Source organism: Capricornis sumatraensis, chromosome 1 (genome assembly GCF_032405125.1).
Source record: "Capricornis sumatraensis isolate serow.1 chromosome 1, serow.2, whole genome shotgun sequence".
In the NCBI taxonomy this organism is placed as follows: domain Eukaryota; kingdom Metazoa; phylum Chordata; class Mammalia; order Artiodactyla; family Bovidae; genus Capricornis; species Capricornis sumatraensis.
The window spans coordinates 144,187,604-144,208,987 of record NC_091069.1 but is presented as its reverse complement, the minus strand read 5'-3'; the positions used below and the strand labels follow the sequence as shown (position 1 = coordinate 144,208,987).

General features: G+C 35.1%; 1 protein-coding gene across 1 annotated transcript in view; it reads right to left on the bottom strand.

Moving 5' to 3' along the window:
- Positions 1–15,096: 15,096 nt before the first annotated feature.
- The window catches only part of EPHA3 (EPH receptor A3), a 404,569-nt gene continuing 398,281 nt past the window's right edge, over positions 15,097–21,384 (bottom strand). The window contains exon 17 of the mRNA XM_068987994.1: positions 15,097–15,202. Coding sequence (XP_068844095.1) covers positions 15,097–15,202 — 106 coding nt within the window. The remainder of the gene's footprint in view (positions 15,203–21,384) is intronic.

Here is a 21,384-nt window from a genome sequence, read left to right as displayed (position 1 = left end):
ACTCCAGACAGGCCAGTTCAAAAGACTCTGCTCAGTGGCATGAATAGTAGATTATATTTTATATTAATTCCTATATCTATATATAACCATTTCAAAAATTGTTTTAACTGATATAAAAATAAAAATAAATAAAAATCAATAAAGTAGAAAAGACATACAAGTATTTTTCCAGATACAGCACTATAATTTTTAAATGATAAGTGTATAATATTGAATTACACATTATACTAATTATACTAAAATATGGAATATCCATCACATATTAAATAATTTTATAATATGAAGGACCTATAAAAAATCTAGGACAATTTTCCTTTCATATATGTAAAAAGAAGATAATGTATTCACCTGAACGTTATCAGAATTTATATATATGTTCATAATTACAAATGTTTATTACAATATTGAGCAACTTCTAAGAAAATTATACAGTGTTATACTCAAAACATTAAAAAAGATGCAAAATGTAATTCAAATAAAATACTAAGTTATAAGAAAGAAAAGAGAACGTGCAGAATGAGAAACAGTGAAAAAACACAGGAAAAAATAGTAAATTGATAGACAAGTCACAATATAATTAATTTACAAATAAGTCATCTAAATGCACCAGTTAAAAGACAGAGATGGGCAAAGTGGATACTAAATCAAGATCCAGTTATATGGAATTTAGACAAAGTTACTTCAAATATAATGACATAAGCATGACATTAATAAAATGATGAAAGAAAATATATTACACAAAAATTAATTTTAAAAAATGAGTGGCTGTTTTTGTATCATATAAAGTGATTTCAGAATAAAGAAGTTTAGTAAAGAAAAGGAAAGGTACTGATTGGTAGTAAAAGGATTAATTTACCAATGAGAAATAGTTATTCTAAATGTGCCTCTACACCAACAACAGAACTTCTCAGTACATGGAGCAAAAATGGAAAAAATGGATAGAACTGAAAGAAGAAATAAGAAAATTCACAATTATAGTTGGGAAATTCAAAGCCCCGCTTTGAATGAAAAGAAGAAATAGACAAAAATAAGCAATAACAGAATATCTGAAAAGTGCTACTAACCAAACATATACACTGATAAAAATACCCACCAAAGACAGCATTCTGTTGACGCATCCTTAGGCATTTACCAAGGCAGGCCATGCTTTAGGTCATGAAAGAATCTTCAACAAATTTAAAATAATAGAAAATCATGTATGTATTATCTCTAATTATTGCAAAATCAAATAATAGATCAATGGCAGAAAGAAAATATACAGCATACTTTTAAATAATTCATGCTTAAAATAGTAAGACTCAAAGGAAAAAAAACATATAGAGAATGAATGAAAAGTAAAACAAAACAAAATGTATCAATATTAGTGAGATGTCCTTAAGGTAACAATGAAAGAAAATTTATACAGCCATATGATTATTTTAAAGGGACTAAAAAGACTGAAATTAATAATCCAAGTTCTTAATTCAACAAACTAGAAAAAGAGCAAGAGCAACAAAATACTCTGAAGCAAGTAGGGGGAAAGAAATAATAAAGATAAGAAAAATACCAGTGAAAATAAAAATGAGAAACAATAGAGGAAATCAATGAAACAAAAGATGTTCCTTCCCCCCAGAAAATAATAAAGATATTAAACTCTAGAAAAACTTAAAAATGAAATAGTCAAGATGTAAATAATAAATGTTAATAATAAGACAAGTTGTATTCCAGACCCCATATTCATTCGAAAGACAGAGAAAACACTGCCAACAACCTTATACTCATAAATGTGACAATTCACTAAAATGGATACATTTCTCAAAGATTAAAAATTATCAAATCTCAACCAAAATGAAACAGATGAACTGAATAGTCCCAAAACCATTAAAAAATAAACCGAATTAATAATTTAAAATCACCTGAGAAATAAATGTTTAGGTCTAGACAATTTCACTGGAGAATTCTATGAACACTTAAAAATGAATGAACACAATTTTATAGAGTCTCTTCTAGAAATGAAAAAGGAAGGACTAATCCTCAATTTATTTTATAAAAAGTGAAAGTCGCTCAGTTGTGTCTGACTCTTTGTGACCCTGTTGGAATTCTCCAGGCCAGAAGAGTAGAGTGGGTAGCCTTTCCCTTATTCAGGGGATCTCCCAGCCCAGGGATCGAACCCAGGTCTCCCACACTGCAGGTGGATTCTTTACCAATTGAGTCACCAGGGAAGCCCTACTTTTTTTGTTGTTGCTTTTAATGAAGCCTGACACCAAAAGCCTAACAAGAAAATTAGAGAAAAAATGTAGGATGAGAGGAAAAAAAGGTAAGTACATCTGCATGTCTCTCAGGAACTCAGATGCAAAATTCTCAACAAAACTTTAGTGTTGAATCCAGGAATGTATTAAATAATTTTATACCACAAGCAAGGGAGGTTTGTTCAAGGTCATGAATAGTTGCTTCAATATTCAAAAATCAATCCATATAATCACCATATAAACAGGCTAAAAATTAAAATCACAAATCCTACCAACTGAGGAAGAAAAGCAACATCTGAAAAATTCTAACACATCTTCATGAAAAAATTCAGAAAAGTAAGAGTAGAGGAGAAGTTTCTCAATTTGAGAAAAAATATCACAAAAATTTTTATAGCTAATATCATATCATCCTTAGATGAAAGCCTGAATACTTTATCCCTAAGACTGGAAATAAGGCAAGGATGCTTACACACCACTCTTATTCAATATAGTACTGAAAGTTGTAACAAGAAAGATAAAGAAGGGAAAGAAATGAAGGACTTATAGATTGGAAAGGAAGCTATAAAATTGTTACTGTTTTAGATAGTGAGATTATCTACATTGAAAAATCCAAAGCATCTATAAAAATTAAAACTTAGCAGTAATAAATGAGTTCAACAAAGAAGCAGGATATAAAATAAAAAATAATCATCTTCTAGAAACCAATAATTAACATGTGGAAATGAGTTAAAGTCACAATATCACTTATAATTGTGCCAAAGAAAATGAAATACTTAGGTATAAATTAAAACATATATAAGGTCTCAATGATGAAAATTATAAAATGCTGATGAAAGACATCAAAAATACCTAAATAAATAGAGAAACTTACCATGTTTATGGGCTTTCCTTGTGGCTCAGCTGGTAAAGAATCCGTCTGCAATGCAGAAGACCTGGGTTCGATCCCTGGGTCGGAAAGATCCCCTAGAGAAGGGGAAGGCTACCCACTCTGGTATTCTGGCCTGGAGAATGCCATGGACTGTATAGTCCATTAGTAAAAAGATCAATTCTACACTAATTATATATAGATTTAGTTAAAAAAAAAAACAAAAAACAATAAACTTCCCTAGTTTAAAAAAAAACTGTCAAATTTCACCATATTTTATATGCATTTTTCACACAAATTTAAATATTTACTTAAGGAGTATCATTTAATTGTTTTATATCCTTAAAGATATTTACATCCCAATTTTTTATATAGTCATTCTTAACCAAGGGAAAGCAGGGGACAAGGGAGTTGATTTCTACTGTCCAACGTGATAAAAATATCTTCCATTGAGACAAATGTTTGACAGTTTAGCTTGAAGCCCATTATAGAAAACTAAGTTTCTTTAAACGCAGGCGTCCTTACATTCAACAACCCACTGCATATGCAAGTATGACGTGACTCTATTTCTCTTACTCTGTAGAATTCAGGACTTGTGAAATCAGCATGTGAAAATGATGGGTGACACTCTGTACTGCTGGAAGTGCCAAATTTTCCATTGTCTCAAACCCAGAAACCTCATGTTCTTCCACCAGTATCCATGAAAGTGTGACAGGCTGACCAGTTGTCTTGTAAGAAGGATAAAATCTCAAAAGTGTCACAATTCTTTTTTTTTTTTTTTTTCAAAAGTGTCACAATTCTTGATAGGTTTCTTTCTCCTTCCCCTCCTTTGAGATGCTTATATTTAGAACTAGTCACAGTGTTGTGAAGCAGCCCATGCCAGGAAGACACCCCATGTGTAAGTGCTCCCACCAATAGCCCAGTTATGTCCCCTATGACAGCCAATATTAGTCAGTAGATGTGAATAAGCATTAAGATGATTCCAACCCCCAGGCTTTGAGTCTTCAATCTGAGGCCCAGACAACTTCTCTCCGTTCTATGCCATGTGTGAATTCTTGACCCATGGAAAACTTGGGAGATAAATGGCTTTAAGAGAGTTTTAAGCCACTAAATGAAATTATGTAACCATAGTAACGGGAACATTCCTTAAAAACAAACAAAGAAACAAAAAACAACATTTTGCTTCAATATATCTTGATCTCTTATGTACAGGCTGTTTTAAAAGGAAAAACATTTCTCGAAAAGTTTTAATCCTGTTTTTGGCTTTGACATTTACTAACCCTTTAGATTTTAGTGAGTCATTTACCATATTTGTATTCCTTTCCTTCACAGCAGGGTGATATCATAGGATTCTTTCATTACCCATAGTGATATTGCATTAAAAATATTTATCATTTAGTAAACAATAGTGAGTTGATTTTATGGTCTAGACCATGGACCAGATCATGTGTTAGATTAGACTTTTCCTCACAAAGCACATGCTCTCTTTAAATGTTTGAGAGAGGAACATTAATCTGAGTGAAACTAAATTGCATGTTATTCACAGGATTCAGGCCATATTAGTTCACAAAGGTAAAACTATTCATCTGACACCTTATAATACTTTTAAAGTTAATTCAACAAATATTTGGGTTGGCCCCAAACAAACATTTCGGCCAACCCAGTTCTTATGGTATGCCTACTTACCATGTTCTAGACACTGTGTAAGGCATTTAATAAATGATCCACCACTATTAGTACTAAATATTATGTGTCATGCTAGAGCCTTCCATAATCTAATGATGCCTCAAACTGAACTGTAGCCAATTAAAAAAGAAAAAGATCCTATTTGTAAAATGTCATTGAAAATTTGAAAATAAGAACCAATTTTAATTGTTTGATTCTGAAAGAACATGGGCGTGTGTGTTAGTCACTCAGTCGTGTCTGACTCTTTGTGATGCCAAGGACTGTAGCCTGCCAGGCTCCTCTGTCCAGGCAAGAATACTGGACTGGATTGCGATTCCCTTCTCCAGGTGATCGTCCCAACCCAGGGATCAAACTCATGTCTCCTGGATTGCAGGCAGAGTCTTTACCATTTGAGCCATCAGGGAAGCACATATTAAACATTCATTATTAAAATGTAATTCTATTACCCTAACATGATGTCAATATTCCATAGAGTGTGTATATATATATATATATATATATATGATCTCTTGGGTCAGAATCATAAAACAAGTTGAATATTAAGGGGATTCCAGCCCAAGATAAATAATAATATTGGCAAACTGAGCATTCTCTGAATGAGAGTATCCAAATGAATTTTGACTACAGTCTTTCTCCATGTTTGTGTTGCTGAGTTGCTGATATGAAATATATATTTATTATATGAAGCATACCCATGGCAGTTAAATTCAGATAGTGTTATCTGTAACAATTTGTATTGGCTTCCTCCCAAGGCTTTTGATTTGCCATGCATGAGAATAAATGAGAACCATATGAAAGTCAATAAGTTCTTGATAGTACATGACATTCTGTGTTCTCTCATCCTTGATTTTAGCAAACATTCCAAGGCTTTGGCTTCCATCATAGATGGTGATAGGCTTAAAAAATGTAAGTGCTTTTTTCTTGGCTTCAGATAAGAATCCCAAACTTAACACACTTCCATAAATCATTGGTGTGGAAATCTGTCAGAAAATAGCACAAGAGTACTACTTTTTCCTTGTGGTATTTGGTGTTTCCAAATTAGATTATTTGTTGAATGTTCAAGGGAGCATGTTTTCTTGAAGGGTTCACCATATGTCAGACAAATCTCATGCTCTTGAAATGGAGTTCACAGAATTGAAATCAAGGGTAACTTCTTGCTCCTTCCTCTACTGCAGGAGTAAGAATCAAAGGATTCTGCAGAAACATGTCTCTGCTAGAGTCACTGAGTATCGCTATGCATACTGAAAGATGGAGACTACCCAAGATCTTAAATTCAGTATGAATTTCATGACTGTTCTTCAGATTTTTTCCTCATCAGTAGTATTATACTGACAGATAATAAAGTGTAGCCATTTAGAGCAAGGGTCCTGCAGTTGATTTTGATTTAGCTCTACTTGATAGCTGTGCAAATATATATGATTCTTAACCACTCTAAACCTCAACGTATATAGAAGATAATAACACACATATCATAGAACTGTTGGGGAAAATTAAGTAAAATATTACATATGAAGTGCTTGGAACATGACAATGCTTAATTATTTGAAACAAGTAAACATAATAATGCATATATATGCACATATATGTAATAGAATTTATGAAGCAGTTTTAAAATTCTTGTTATCATTGCTCTTGTTGCTTTTATTAATTTTAAGTGGAAAATTATTGTTGTTCAAGGAAGAAAGACGATAGCCCACTTAGTGGGAAATGTGATTTAATTATGACTATTCTCCATCAACTTGTAACTGGGTTTTCTCAGAGAATTTGGGGGTGAGGACTCCTGTAAATTCCAAAATCTTCATTTTACAGTGTATTTAGCTTTACCACTTATTTTTCAGAATTGTGTCTAGGTCCCCTAGGTCAATAGAATGTGTATCCCAAGTGCCCCATAAGATGGATAGTTTTTAGTAGGCATGTTGGCATTATTTGTACATAAGAAGGGACCAGGGAGGATCAGAATAGCTTTGGCATTTACCTTGTTAAATTTTTATAGCTAAGCTCTGGTTCAAGGGTCTACTTAAACGACTTAACTGCACTAAGAAAAATGAGAGCATTGAGACCTATGAAAGGAGTCCACAAAATTCTCTGAAAATGAACAGGTTCTAGTAGAAATCAGCATATTTAATGATCCAAGATACACAACTGGAACATTAACTAGTCTTTATTGACCTAAAGGAATTTTATACTTCACTTTAGAGGGACAAAAATTCAGGACATTCCTCTTTATTACATTTTCAAAAATTGTTGTTGTGTTGTTCAGTCACTATGTCATGTCCGACTCTTTCTGGCGCCATGGGTTGCAGCACACCAAGCTTCCCTATCCTTCACTATCTCCTGGAGTTTGCTCAAACTCATGTCCATTGGGTCGGTGACAAAAAATAGCTTTAATTAATTGATCTAAATTAAAAAAATGAATGCTTATTATATATCAGACAAAGCAATGGGCTGGGGGGACACAGTAATTTACAGTCATAGTTCCTGCTCAAGGAGGTTTCAGCCAGTGCTGGGAAGATGAGGAGACCAGGAGAATGAATAGAGATTGGCTAAGTGATTCTCAGAGAAGGCAATGGCACCCCACTCCAGTACTCTTGCCTGGAAAATCCCATGGATGGAGGAGCCTAGTAGGCTGCAGTCCATGGGGTCATGAAGAGTCGGACACGACTGAGCAAGTTCACTTTCACTTTTCACTTTCATGCATTGGAGAAGGAAATGGCAACCCACTCTAGTGTTCTTGCCTGGAGAATCCCAGGGACGGGGAAGCCTGGTGGGCTGCCGTCTATGGGGTCGCACAGAGTCGGACACAACGGAAGCGACTTAGCAGCAGCAGCAGCAGCATGTACTGCAACTAGAGAAAACTCACACACTGCAGTGAAAGAGCCCGCACACCACAATGGAGACTTAGTGCAGCCAAAATAAAATAAATAAATAAAAGAAAATAAAAGAAAGCACAGAGAGCTTACAGATTGAAAAACCGTCCTGACACCTATGAAGCAAAGAATGTGGGATTGGATCCAATGCTCAGACTGCAATGCAACTCTGAGAAAGTCTCAGCCAGGAAAACTGCAGCCTGATATTCAAGGCTGCCTATTGAAGAAATCAGTTGCTTGAAAAGAAATGGGGCAGAACTGGTACTCCCATCATTCTCCACGGCCTGGTGTAAACTATACTGGGGACTTTGAAAATACAACAGCTTGAGTTTGTCAGCTAATTGCCCTCCTTCTAATACATTTTCTCTTGAAATGAGATATGAATAGTAAATGCCCATAGAGGACACAGGTACCACTAATAGACGTATTGGATTCAAGTAATGAGAGAAGGCATTAAAAATGATTGCTTGTAGAGAAGAAGGAATGAATGGATTTAGCAAGACACTGACGTTTCCTTAATGGCCTTTTGGAAGGCTATTACACGATAAGCCTTACCCTCACACTATAAGTGTAAGAGACACTTACGAAAGGCACTTTGTGAGTGCTCATTTGCTTGAGTCACGTCCAGCTCTTTGCTACCCTATGGACTGTAGCCCGCCAGGCTCCTCTGTTCATGGTATTCTCCAGGCAAGAAATACTGGAGTGGGTTGCCATGCCCTCCTCCAAGGGATCTTCCTGACCCAGGGATCGAACCCTCATCTCCTCCATTAAAGGCAGATTCTTTACCACTGAGCCACCGGGGAAGCCCCCAACACACTACATATGTGAGTTAAAGGACTTGGGGCAGAGATTGCTCTATGAATTCCAAAAGTTCTTTTTTGTTTTTTTCTATTATATGTAAGCACACTACTTGCCCTATCTTTACTCTCTTTCAGTCAAGTACAGCAGTATGATTGTGTTCTGGTCAATGGAGAGAGGTGGTGATATGTGCCACTCACTGGCAGGGTTCATAAGCTCGGCCACAGACAATCCTTTCTTCCATTTTACCAGCTTAAGCAAAGGATTCCAAGGCCTTACCCTCCACAAGATGGAGAGAGCATGGGGTTTGAATCATTGCAAGTGAGACCACTTGGGAAATGATTACTTTGTGTTATTCTGTGTCTAAAATTGCATTTTTAGTATGGTAATCTCCAGGTCCAGCCATGTTGCTACAAATGGCATTATTTCATTCTTTTTAATGGCTGAATAAAGTAAGTCAGAATGAGAGAGACAAATATCATATGATATTGCTTATATGTGGAATCTAAAAAAATGACACAAATGAATTTACCTACACAGCAGACTCTGAGCAAACAAATTTATGATTACTGACATGCACACTCTGCTACATTTAATATAGGTAACTGGACTTCCCTGGTGGTACAGCGAATGGGAGTCTGCCTAGCAATGCAGGGGACTCAGGTTCAGTCCCTGGTGCAGGAAGATTCCACGTGCTGCAGGCTTTAAAAAGCCCATGTGCCACCACTACTGAAGCCTACACTTCCTAGAGCCCATACACCACACCGCAACTTCCGAGTCTGCATGCTACAACTACTGAAACTGACGTGCCTAGCACCTGTGCTCCACAAGTAGAGAGACCACCACAAAGAGAAACCTGTGCACCACAATGAAGAGTAGCCCCCACTCACTGCAACTAGAGGAAGCTGGCAAGCAGCGATAAAGACCCAGTAAACCAAAACTAAATAAATAGGTAACTTGGGAAAAATAGATAACCAATAAAGACCCACCGTATAGCACATGGAACTCTACTCAATACTCTGTAATAACCTAAATGAGAAAATAATTTGAAAAAGAATAGATACACATATCTATCTTCTGTACACTTGAAACTAACAAAGCATTGTTAATCAATCATACTCTAAAATAAAATAAGCATTTTTAAAAATAAAAAATATATTTTTATTATTTTAAGCTGATGACATTTGGAGATTAACTATTATACTAGCTAACATTAACCTAAAAAAGTGGTCCAAGATAAAGATACAAGTATATGTATCACACAAAAAGATATATAGATTTTGACATAGTATCAGAGACACATTTTTCCTTTGAATTATTTTTCTAAAGCTTTAGCTTCACATTTTCAACACTGTGACTTTATTAAGGTTTGACTAGCATCATAAATTTAGCAAGCTTACATATTTAACTTCTCCTAATTCCCTACTTCTAACAATAGTGCCAACATTTCCACAAACACTCCAGACATTTTATGGTTCTCTTTGATTCTCACCTCTGGAACAGTTCTCATGTTAGATTGGTAAATTCTCCTTTCTTTCTGTGTCTTTGTATGCATCCTTTTCTCTTTATTTATTCTATTACTATCATCCTAGAGTAAGTGTATACTTTCCTGCCTAACAACATGAATATAGATTCTTACTTAATCTACAGCCCTTCCCCAAATTATTTTTGCAAATGGACCCTGTTACTGTCCCCAGAGTATATCAGGGATTACAATAAAAATTATATTACGGAAAAAACACAGAATAAGAAGATCCCAGTTTGAAATATCTGTTTATTAACTGGGATGACTCTGGAAAGATGATCTGGACATTCAGAGCCTTGATTCCATCATCTATTAAAAGTAGATAAATCTATTCAAACTACCACACAATTCCATTCATTTCACGTGCTAACAAAGAAATGCTCAAAATCCTTCAAGCTAAGCTTCAGTGGTATCTGAACCAAGAACTTCAAGATGCACAAGCTGGATTTAGAAAAGGCAGAGGAGCCAGATATCAAATTGCCAAAATCTGTTGGATTGTAAAAAGCAAGAGAATTCCAGAAAGACATCTATTTCTGCTTCATTGACGATGCTAAAACCTTTGACTATGTAGATCACAAGAAACTGTGGAAAATTCTTAAAAATATGGGAATATCAGACCACTTGACTTGCCTCCTGAGAACCCTGTATACAGGTCAAGATGCAGCAGTTAGAACCAGACATGGAACAAAGGACTGGTTCAAAATTGGGAAAGAAATGCATCAAGACGGCATATTGTCACCCTGCTTATTTAACTTCTATGCAGAATTCATCATGCGAAATGCCAAGCTGGATGAAGCACAAGCTGGAATCAAGATTGCAGGGAGAATTATCAATAACCTCAGATATGCAGATGACACTACCCTTATGGCAGAAAGCAAAGAGGAATTAAAGAGCCTTTTGATGAAACTGAAAGAGGAGAGTGAAAAAGCTGGCTTAAAACTCAGGATTCAAAAAATGAAGATCATGGCATCCGGTCCCATCATTTCATGGCAAATAGATGGGGAAAAAATGGAAACAGTGACAGACTTTACTTTCTTGGACTCCAAAATCACTGTGGACAGTGACTGCAGCCATGAAATTAAAAAAATGTTTGCTCCTTGGAAGAAAAGGTATGACAAACCTAGAAAGCATATTTAAAATCAGAGGTATTACTTTGCCTACAAAGGTCTGAATAGTCAAAGCTATGGTTTTTCCAGTAGTCATGTATAGATGTGAGAGTTGGACCGTAAAGAAAGCTGAGCATCGAAGAAATGATGCCTTTGAACTATGTTGCTGGAGAAGATTCCTAAGAGTCTCTTGAACAGCAAGGAGATCAAACCAGTCAATCCTAAAGCAAATCAGTCCTGAATATTCATTGAAAGGACTGATGCTGAAGCTGAAGTTCCAATACTTTAGGTAAAGAGTGGATTCATTGGAAAAGACCCTGATGCTGGGAATGGTTGAAAGCAGGAGAAGGGGACAAAAGAGGATGAGATTTTTGGATGGCATTGCTGACTCAATGGACATGAGTTTGGCAAGCTTTGGGAGATGGTGAAGGACATGGAAGCCTGGTGTGCTGTAGTCTATGTGGTCTCAAAGAGTCAGACACAACTGAGCATCTAAACATAACAAAATCTATTCACAGGATTGTTGCAAAATTTAATGAAGTGATTTGTAAATGGTGACAGGAAAATAAATACCCATCTCATAACAGTGCTTAAAATATATATCTTGAATTAAATATATTCTCTTTACCTCCTTCCTTTATCTCCTGCTTACACAGTATTCTTATTCCTCTCAACAAGATTGAATGCTATTTCTTTTTCAAGGAAAACTCAAATCTGATCTATTTTGTGACTACCTCTATGGCAATCTTGATCACTTATCTTGCCTCATATTGTGAGTTATCAATGGTTTTCATATATAATCATTTTCTTTAAATAAGTTCCAAATGATTAGGAATCTACTTTGTTTAAAGTTTTAAGTGTTTCTTAGAATATTATTTGAAGTTTCAGTTTGTTAGTTGTTTCTAATTTTTGTTTTATCTGACCCATTCAGAATTCCTTTCTTCTTTTTTCATAAGTGATATTCTGACTTTCTTTTGGACATAAACTACTCGGACACCTCTAATCCGTAAGGAACATCAATCCACAATCTCTAAGAGCAGGCTCAGGACTAGGAGCTGTTATGAATCTAAGTCATTCATTCTCCCATCCAAAGTGATTCAGACAGCGCTTCTAAGTCAAGAAAGGCTCCATGATTTCTATTGGAACAACAGAGGGAAAGCAATTATCTCACAGGAATTACAATGCAGAATTATATCAACTAGAGTAGTATTTTAAAAGATATACTGTCACGCCTCAGCAATGCCTATGGATAACATAACATACATCTCTTCCTCACTAATGGAGAAAAAAAAAACAGAAGCACATTCTTCTTGACTTGCATAAATTTCCTTATTTTGCTGTTTAAATAAGCACGTTTTTATAATATTTAAAAAGGTTCAAAGACCACTTCCATATTCCAATCTGTAAAAAATATTTTTGTTATGTTTATTATAAAAATATAAATGTTTCCACTACAAATCATTTTACATTAGTAAGAGGCCATCTACATTGTACAACATAGACTAAATGAGTAGTGATTTGAAAATGAAAATTTAAAGTACACACATATTGCCAATCATATCACATTTATACATGGCTTATTTGATACTTAGTACAGCTTAACATGGGCAAGTTACCAGAAATAAATATGTCAATCAAACTAAAGATACAATCAGATAATATGGTACATGATATTATGAAGCAATTGTGGTTTCGTGTTTACTGAAAGCCAATGCAGTTTCTGTACAAAGAGATGGCCATAAGCATTCTAGTACCTCTATTCCACAGTAAAGAATCGTACACTGTTATGTTTACATATGTACAGGGTAAGGATTGTGAAAAGTAAATTTATAAGAAGTCAGATAGAAAAATAGTGAAAAATGAAGAGCAATATACTGCATATACACTTTCTACTTTCAAATGGAAACCACAGCCAAAATAAATGAAATAGATTAAACAATCCTCAGCTTCTCCTAATTCATGAAATGCACAGATTTTGTGGAGTGTGCACAGAATAGTACCTAAGAAAGTAAATGATAGTCTGGAAAAAAATGAGATTGAAGCCAGATTCGGATCTCAATCTAACATTCCACAAAACAAAATGTTTGCTTAAAAAATGGTTTTGAGCTGCTTCTAGCAGGCTTAAGTGAAATTTGTAATTAATTTCATAATCATATATATCTTTTTAAAAGGTTCATGCTCTTATACACCCAGTACATAATTCTAGTAGGATGATTTGACTATTAAGAATATTGAAGACATTTGAGAAATAATTTTATATTGAAGGAATACAACATAAGCCTTATTACACTAAACTTACAACAGATTAGCACTTGTGAATTTTGATCTGTGATTGTAAGCTGTATAAGTGTTCCATATTGCATAAGAACATAAAGGTTGCAGCATTGCTTTATCCATTCTATTCTTCTGACATATGCATTTCGTATTCCAATAACATGATCATATCAGCATTAGAAAGATTATAGATAGAGCTAAAATGTTGCTTCACAATCTATTATGGCTAGATCTCCACCAGGTATATATTTCAAATATTACAGAGTATGTTCATATTTGACCTTTATGGAACAGCAAGTCCAAGTTCCTTGCAAGAAGAGATCTCTCCAGATTTTGAGTCTTGATGGACAACCAGCTATTTTGAAGATTATCTGTTCAATAAGTGTCAAGAAGCTCAATGTTTCTAAGAAATATACCAAAACTATAATAGGTGCATTTCACTGGAGACTCAAAGATAATAATACTTGCTATTGATGATGACAATGTTTAATTAATTTAGCAAAAGCTCAGTGATGCAGATGAGTAGTTTAGTAATCCTTATTCCCTATAATCAGCTCAACAAATTTAAGCAAATGTATAAAGAGGCATTTCAAAACCAGTCAGCCAGTGATCTTTTTGATTCATGCATCAGCTTATAGGCTACATTGCCGATTAATACAGCAACCTAAATAGTATCCCAATCCTTTCCAGTGTAGCATTCTCTGTTCAGGAGCTCTAATATAGCTCTTTTACCAATGGAGGGAGTTTATGGTCTCCTAAGCACCAGAGCAAGGCAGGTATGCCACTGAAAATCCATTATACACAAGTCGGTGTATCACGCTAAATTAGGAGCACACAGTTTATAATAAATGGGGAGACAAAAATGGGTGGACTCATTCAGACTGTGAGAGATTTGGTTAGTGTATGAGCAAGGAAAGGGTTTTGTTTCTTTTTATATATAGATAGAGATACATATGCATGTATGATTCAAACAATCTGGAAAGAAAAGCATCATTTTCCGTGTCTAGTTTATCATGTTTTCTGCTGCTGACAATTTGAGAGAGCATTTGGCATTTGGCTGTCACAAATCCAAATTAAATCATCAAGGCATAAATAGAAAACAATAAAAGACAATCAAAAAGAAAATAAATATGTACTTTTCTTCAAAATTAAAACACATTTTTACATGATAATACTTAAGGAGGCTAACAATCAAAAATGTGTAGTACTTAAAACAACTACAAACTTCATTTCTATATGCTTTTTAACAGATAAAAGAGAATAAGACAATGAAAAGGTAGTAAATATGGCTGGATAGTTTGAGGTATGAATTCCTCTATTTTGCTTGCTTTCAAAGAAACAAAATACCTGTTACTGATCTCTTCTGTGTATAAAAATATCACAAGTCTGTTTTTTTGTGGCTATTGAGAAGCACAGCCACCATGCTCATTGCATTATTTCATTTGTTTTGCTTTTGTGATAGTCAGTTTATGAACAATGGCTCTATGCTAGTTCTTTGTCATTTTGCACTGAAGAATTCTGATTTAATCCATCAACTAATATAAAAAAGCAATTACAAAACAAAATACACCCACCCACCCATCCACTAAACAACAGGGGAAAATAAAGAGTTTTTAAATTCCATTTTAAGGCATTTTACTCGTATCTGAGTGTCTTATTGGGCTTGGAAAGTCCACCAGTATTTCCAGTGTTGTCATCAGTCTGCAGAGTGATGCCACACCTTCCACTTTCTTCCAGAAATAGCACTTTACACTGGGACTGGACTATTCTTGGATTGTGTTTCTAGAACTTTAATACTACTGATGACCTTCTTCTGTGGCCCAACCACAGTGACACCGACCTTTTTCATGTCGCTGTTAAAAGAAAAAGAAAAATTCTGGTAAGAATCATGGCCTCCTGGACAGTATGTAAATAACATATTTTCAATTAAAAAAGCTTGTACAATTACAGATCCCAATGCTCTAGGTATAATTTTCTGATTTTTGTAACATATGTGTAGTATTATATATCCTGATTATTCCACCTTTATCCTTGTGGAAGAATATAGGTTGTAGGTTGAATATAGCAAGTGGGTTGAATAGTATTCCCCTCAAAATTCCTGTCCATCTGGAACTTCAGGTCCCGCTTAGGGAGTGACTTGACTGATAGATTGTGTTTAAAGTGACACTGTATCAGTTTCTGCATTCCATTCTTTAGCAACTAACAGACTGTACTTCTCCTGAGGCACCCTCTCTAGGTCCCAGAGCTTCCAGTGGAAAAATATAACTACCTATTGAAGAGGTCATCAGTAAGCGCTTGGTCTACAGTCCTAGGTATATATAGCATCTGAACCAGGGCAAGGAAGAATGAAACCATCTCAAACCCTCCAGACTAGATCAGATTTGTGTTAGCTGAATACTTTATTCAACTCTAGCACCAGAGGCGAAGAATCACCTACTTGAGCTCTACTCAAATTCATGACTCATGACATTGTGTGTACAATAAAATCCTTGTTGTTTTAGCCTTTTAGTTTGGGGAAGTTTGTTGTTCAGCCAGAGATCACTGGAATAATTTCTTTAAAGTATAAAGTTCTTTCAAATTACAAAAAATGGCAAGGATATTTCTCTATCAAAATCATTAGATTTAAAATAGTTAATACTTGGAAACCAGGAATTGAAATACATATTATAAGAATACATGGAACTTCATTTGAGGGGAGGGGGAAGACTTAGCTAAACATGTGCAAATAATTAATTAAACATTCTTGATTTAAGTAATTAGTTCATATAATCATCTCTTTCAGGTCTTGATCAAATATCCCTCTCTTATGAATTTCCCTGATGCTCCTACTTCATATTGTAAAACCTCTCTGCACTCATATCTGGACTTCTATTTCTTTTCTTGTTTCATTGTCTTCCGAAGTATTTATCACCATCCAGCATATTGCCCTTTTCTTTTTTTTTTTTTGGTTTATTTATTTTTTTACTCTCTATCTTGTCTCACAAGAAGGTGAATTCCATGTGAACAGGATTCTTGTGGGTTGTACTATGCTTATCAAACACACTCTAAACAATCACTCTCACTTAGCAGGGGCGCAACATGTACTTACTAAAGAATAAATCAGTTGTCCAAACTATATTTATCTGCGAAGCTGACAGATGATTAAGTGTAACTTGGAGTGCTAGGCAAATTGAAAATGGCAAGAAGAAAAAGCACACACACGCAAATGCACACAAAGGTTGGGCTCCTTTATATTGAGCATTAAAGAAAGAATGAAAAATTGAGAATTTAACTAGATAGAATTGAACCAAAGGATTTGTTAAAAAGTGAGTTCCCAAGCAATAAAGGTATGCAAGAAGAAAACAGGCAACCACTTAAGAAGCAATTTACATGTTATTTAAGCATCTGCTGCATAAAATTAATCAAAGCTCAGTTGCATTCCTGTTATCTAAGCTGGAAGTGAAATCACAATGCCCTACAGGTTACCCCTGAACCCTGCTGCCATTCAAGGGGCTAATAAATTCTCTATGGATAGCCTGTATTTTGCTTGAGGTCCTCTCTGGTCACAGTCTTTAACCGCCTTGCTTCACCAGGAAGGCTAATGGGGAGCTATGCTGACATCTAGCATGCTGCCCTTTGTGTAACTGTGGATAATGAAATCTTCATTTAAGAGTTGTTGTTGTTAGGTTGCTAAGTCATGTCCAATTCTTTTGGACCCCTTGGACTGAAGCACGCCAGGCTTCCCTGTCCCTTCCCACACCTAGGTTATCTATATTGAACCCTGCTTTTGAGAATGCATGCTCCACAGGATTTTGATTCTTTTATAAAGATACCAGGGATCTATCTTTAAAATGAACAACATTTCTCTACTCATCTTCGAACTATTACAAAGTCAGGTTATGAATTTAAGAACCAGAAAACCGGACAGGCACAAACATATGTTATAAATCAATAGATTCTCATCGTTTTTATATTTCTTCTCTCATCTTTCTTCCAATTCTCTCTCTCTCTCTCTCTCTCTCTCTCTCTATATATATATATATATATATATATATATATATATACACACACATATATATTATACCTTGCTAATTTTTTTCTATGTCTCCTCTTTTCTACCTTCTTTATAAGCTTAGAAACAAAATGCAATCATGGGAAGATAGAAAAAAATGCTCCAAGGTACTATACTAAATTTCCTGAGGTCATTGAGAAATTTCAGCGTAATGAGGGAGTAATACAAGCTATGATGCTTAACCCTGACTTTTCCTCTAGAACTGAACCACTGATTCTCTGGCCATTGGGAAAAATCAGATATTGCAAGTTCACAGACCAATTTGGGACAAGTCTGAAGGACCAGCCCAGCTTTAGGACTCTTGTTTCAACAAATAGTTGGACTGAGTCTTCTTCTTCAGTCCAATGCTTCCTCATCTCTTCTTTATGAATATGTCCCAAGGGTACATGAAGAATTCTGCATAAAACTGTTTCAGATTCAGCATCTGGGAACCCAGTGTAAGCAAGTTGATATGTAGTCTTGTTTCTATTTAATGCAAAGGATTATACTGGAAAAGAGAATTACAGTAAACATCCCTGTAGGTTATGCCTTAGATTGAGCTTTTATGTACCCTCTGCTCTCCTCCCCCCACCAAAATCTTTTCTACCTACCATGCTGCCATGACTGAAATCTCTCTAAACATCCAGCTGCTGTAGTCTCAGTAACACTCCCTGTATCCTTATCTCATTAGGACTACCCTATTGAGAAGAGCAATGGAAAAGTTCAAGACTAAAGAGCAGCTCAAGATTGAGACCAGAGGTTAATAAACTATCTGATACTTCAAAGGCAAAAGGATAGGTGATGACACTTTGAAAATGGCATCCAAGGGTGCAGGGTAATGACATGCAGTAATTAATCTGCCTTATACCCATCCCCCACACTTAATTCTCTTTCCAGTTTCTATAATCACTCTTGCCCTTTCTTATTCTCTCTTCCCTTCTCACATTAACCTTCCTAAATCCATCCTAGGCTATCAAATAATATTTTTTTAAAAATATGTTGACTGAATAAGACCACACATTTAAAAAAATTTATTTGAAAATTAAATGATGAGTAGCTGGCATGTAAATGAAATCTCTAAACTAATTGGAATAAGCTAAAATTTTTCACTTCAATATTTATTTGAGTATGAAACACTTGTCCTGTGATTGATAGTTTGGATAGAAAAAGAAAACAAATTTAATATCCTTTCTTAGGTAATAATCTGAAAGTCTTATTCTAAAAGAAATTTTAGAGTTATTTGGTCAAGGGAATCATTTCTGAATTGAGTCTGGACAACATGAAGAAAATAAGGATTGGAAGGAATCAAATTCAAGCAATACACCTAAGACTGTAAAAGAAAGGATGAAATATAGAGTTAAATATTTTTATAGCATTAAAGATGAAAATGTTGCCTCACTATATTTCCTTAAATGATTAATGTATTAAATATTTTAAAATTCTTATATTTGTGATATAAACAAGGAAGGTGGCATATGATATAGAGAATGCAGAGAACCAAGAAGTCAACAATACTTTTCAAGGAGTTTTAGGTCAACAGATGTTAATTCTATGTTGACCCTAAATTGAGAAGAAAGGACAGAAGAAAGCACTTTGAAATACAGAGATCTGAAACCAACTGGCTCAGTGTGAAGGGGAAAATCTGAAAAAGCCGAGTATCCTAGGAAAAATCAGCTTTCATCTTGCATGTAGACTCACAACTTGTTTAAATAATCATAACCACTAAGTGGAAATATTCCAGCCAGCCCCAAAAGAGCTTACTATCCAATGCTGTACCAGAGACCAACATATTCCTAAGGTGAAAGTATAACAAAGTCTGCCACTTCACCTTTTTAAACAAATAACATTCTGTCTACATTTGTAGATTAGAATATCTGACTATATTTAAATTGTGAGCTCGCTGTTAATCATATTAACAAGGTTCTGCCTCATCCACTTCAATATACTGTTTCATTATCTAAAAGCTCTGGATGTTGATACTTTATTGAGAATAAACATTTGTATAGCTTTGCCTTTGAAAATCTGGCAATGGTGCAGAAATTTTTAGCTTTGTGTTTGTTCTTTGCTATGCTTCTGTGCTCTCAAGCAGGTGTCTTGTATATCATAACCCAAACTATTTACATTATTAGAGTAAGAATTTCTAAAAATATTTAAATATATTAACATATCCTGGGGCTGTGTCTGATCAAAATAACTATCACAGAAACCCAAAGCACATTGTCAATTGGGTCAGAAGTCTATTCGATAAATACTGTATCCTATTTCAAACAGGAATGCTAGCACGTATTAAGTAGACAAGTGTGAGTTTATATTCTAAGAATAAATTCACCTCTTCAGTATAATATACCCTTTCTGTAGATCCTTTTGTGATGCCTGTGTTTCTGATAAGGATGCTATACTATTAATAGTAAACTCCTTTACCTATTTGTTAGGTGCTTGTATCTCTATTAATTATACTACACACTCCCTTTTGCATCTAATCTATAGCTTTCCAAGTGACTTTATTTAAATGATTGACAAGATGACAAAGTCCTTAGATGCTCGACAACATTTGAATATTCAAATACTGGATATGACTTACAGAAAGTTGAGAGCACTAAAGGGTCTATTTAATGTAATAAAGATCAAAACGTAGAAGAGTTTGACTCAAAGATGGATAAGGTTTCCAAAGAGACTTTACAAGCTACAAAATTGTGGACAATTTTGATGTATCCGTTCCACACAAAAGCTCTTTCTTTGGAGCAGTCCTTTATATTACCCTCAGGAAAGAATGCCTAGAGCTACGTTCACGCTATCTCACTCCACCTCCTTTGAAATGAAATGTTTGCTCATGGCAAACATGTCTTTGGAGAAGCCAGTCTATAAGCAGGACTGAGGCCTTCAGAATGTCTCTCCTGGGGACTTAGAATAAAGAGAGTTGGACCCTGGTCAGCTAAATGACATACCAAGGTTGTGCGATCTAGGACTGAGAGAGTCATTTTCAGCTATGTGCATGGAGATACAGAAAAAGTCACTGCATAGAACAAGAAAAAAAAAGATGCAGCTTCATTAGAAAGTGAAGTCAACTGTCTCATTCACAGAGTGATGAAGAATATGGTTTCCAGTTTTCACTTCCTATTTCCAGTTAGTAAACTTGGTGAATGAGGATGACTTTTATGGATTATTTACTGGGTTAATTTAATTCCTTATAAACCCCTTCTCCTTAAGGCCATGGGTTTCTCATAGCAAAGAAGTCCTATTACCAAAGGATCGCTATTGTACCACAGGATCCCTAAGATACACGTTTGTGTGTGTGCTCAGTCTTGTCTGACTCTTGGGGGCCCCATGGACTATAGCCCACCAGGCTCCTCTGCCCTTGGAATTTTCCAGACAAGAATACCAGAATGGGTTGTCATTTCCTACTGGCTTTTAAGCCATGAAATTATAAAAGAAAACTAATTAATATTTATCAATTGTGCATTTTCCTCTTTCCAAACTGATCATAAGCCTTTTTAAGGAAAATTATGTCTTAAACTTGCTTATAACTTTATTTTCTAGCATGAGATTAGTTAAGAATAGGTGATAGTATAATATAAGCTGTTTTTTAGTATCTTTGAGAACTACTTTTAGACTTTGGCATGTTTCCCTGTATATCAGATCATGCACCTAGTTCTCAAATTTCCATTTCCACAAAGGTTAGGCTTTGTTAAAAATAACAGAAAATCACAAAGGCAGGGATATACAAGTCATCATGCTATATCTGCATATGTTCTAAATTAGGGGCTTGGGTCTGTTGGGGTGTGGTATGGGTGTATATCTGGTGGTTTATCTGAAGGTCACAGTTCATGAAGATAGCTTTTGTGGGGACCAAGTGTGAGGGAGGAAGACACATCAACACATCGATCTAGAAGGCATCCTTGAGAAAGAGACCCAGGATCCAGCTCAGTGGGTTCAGGAGAACGTTAAGTACCTTAGAGATTCATTTACTCTTTAAATACGTCCACTAGAAAATTCAGAATTATTCAG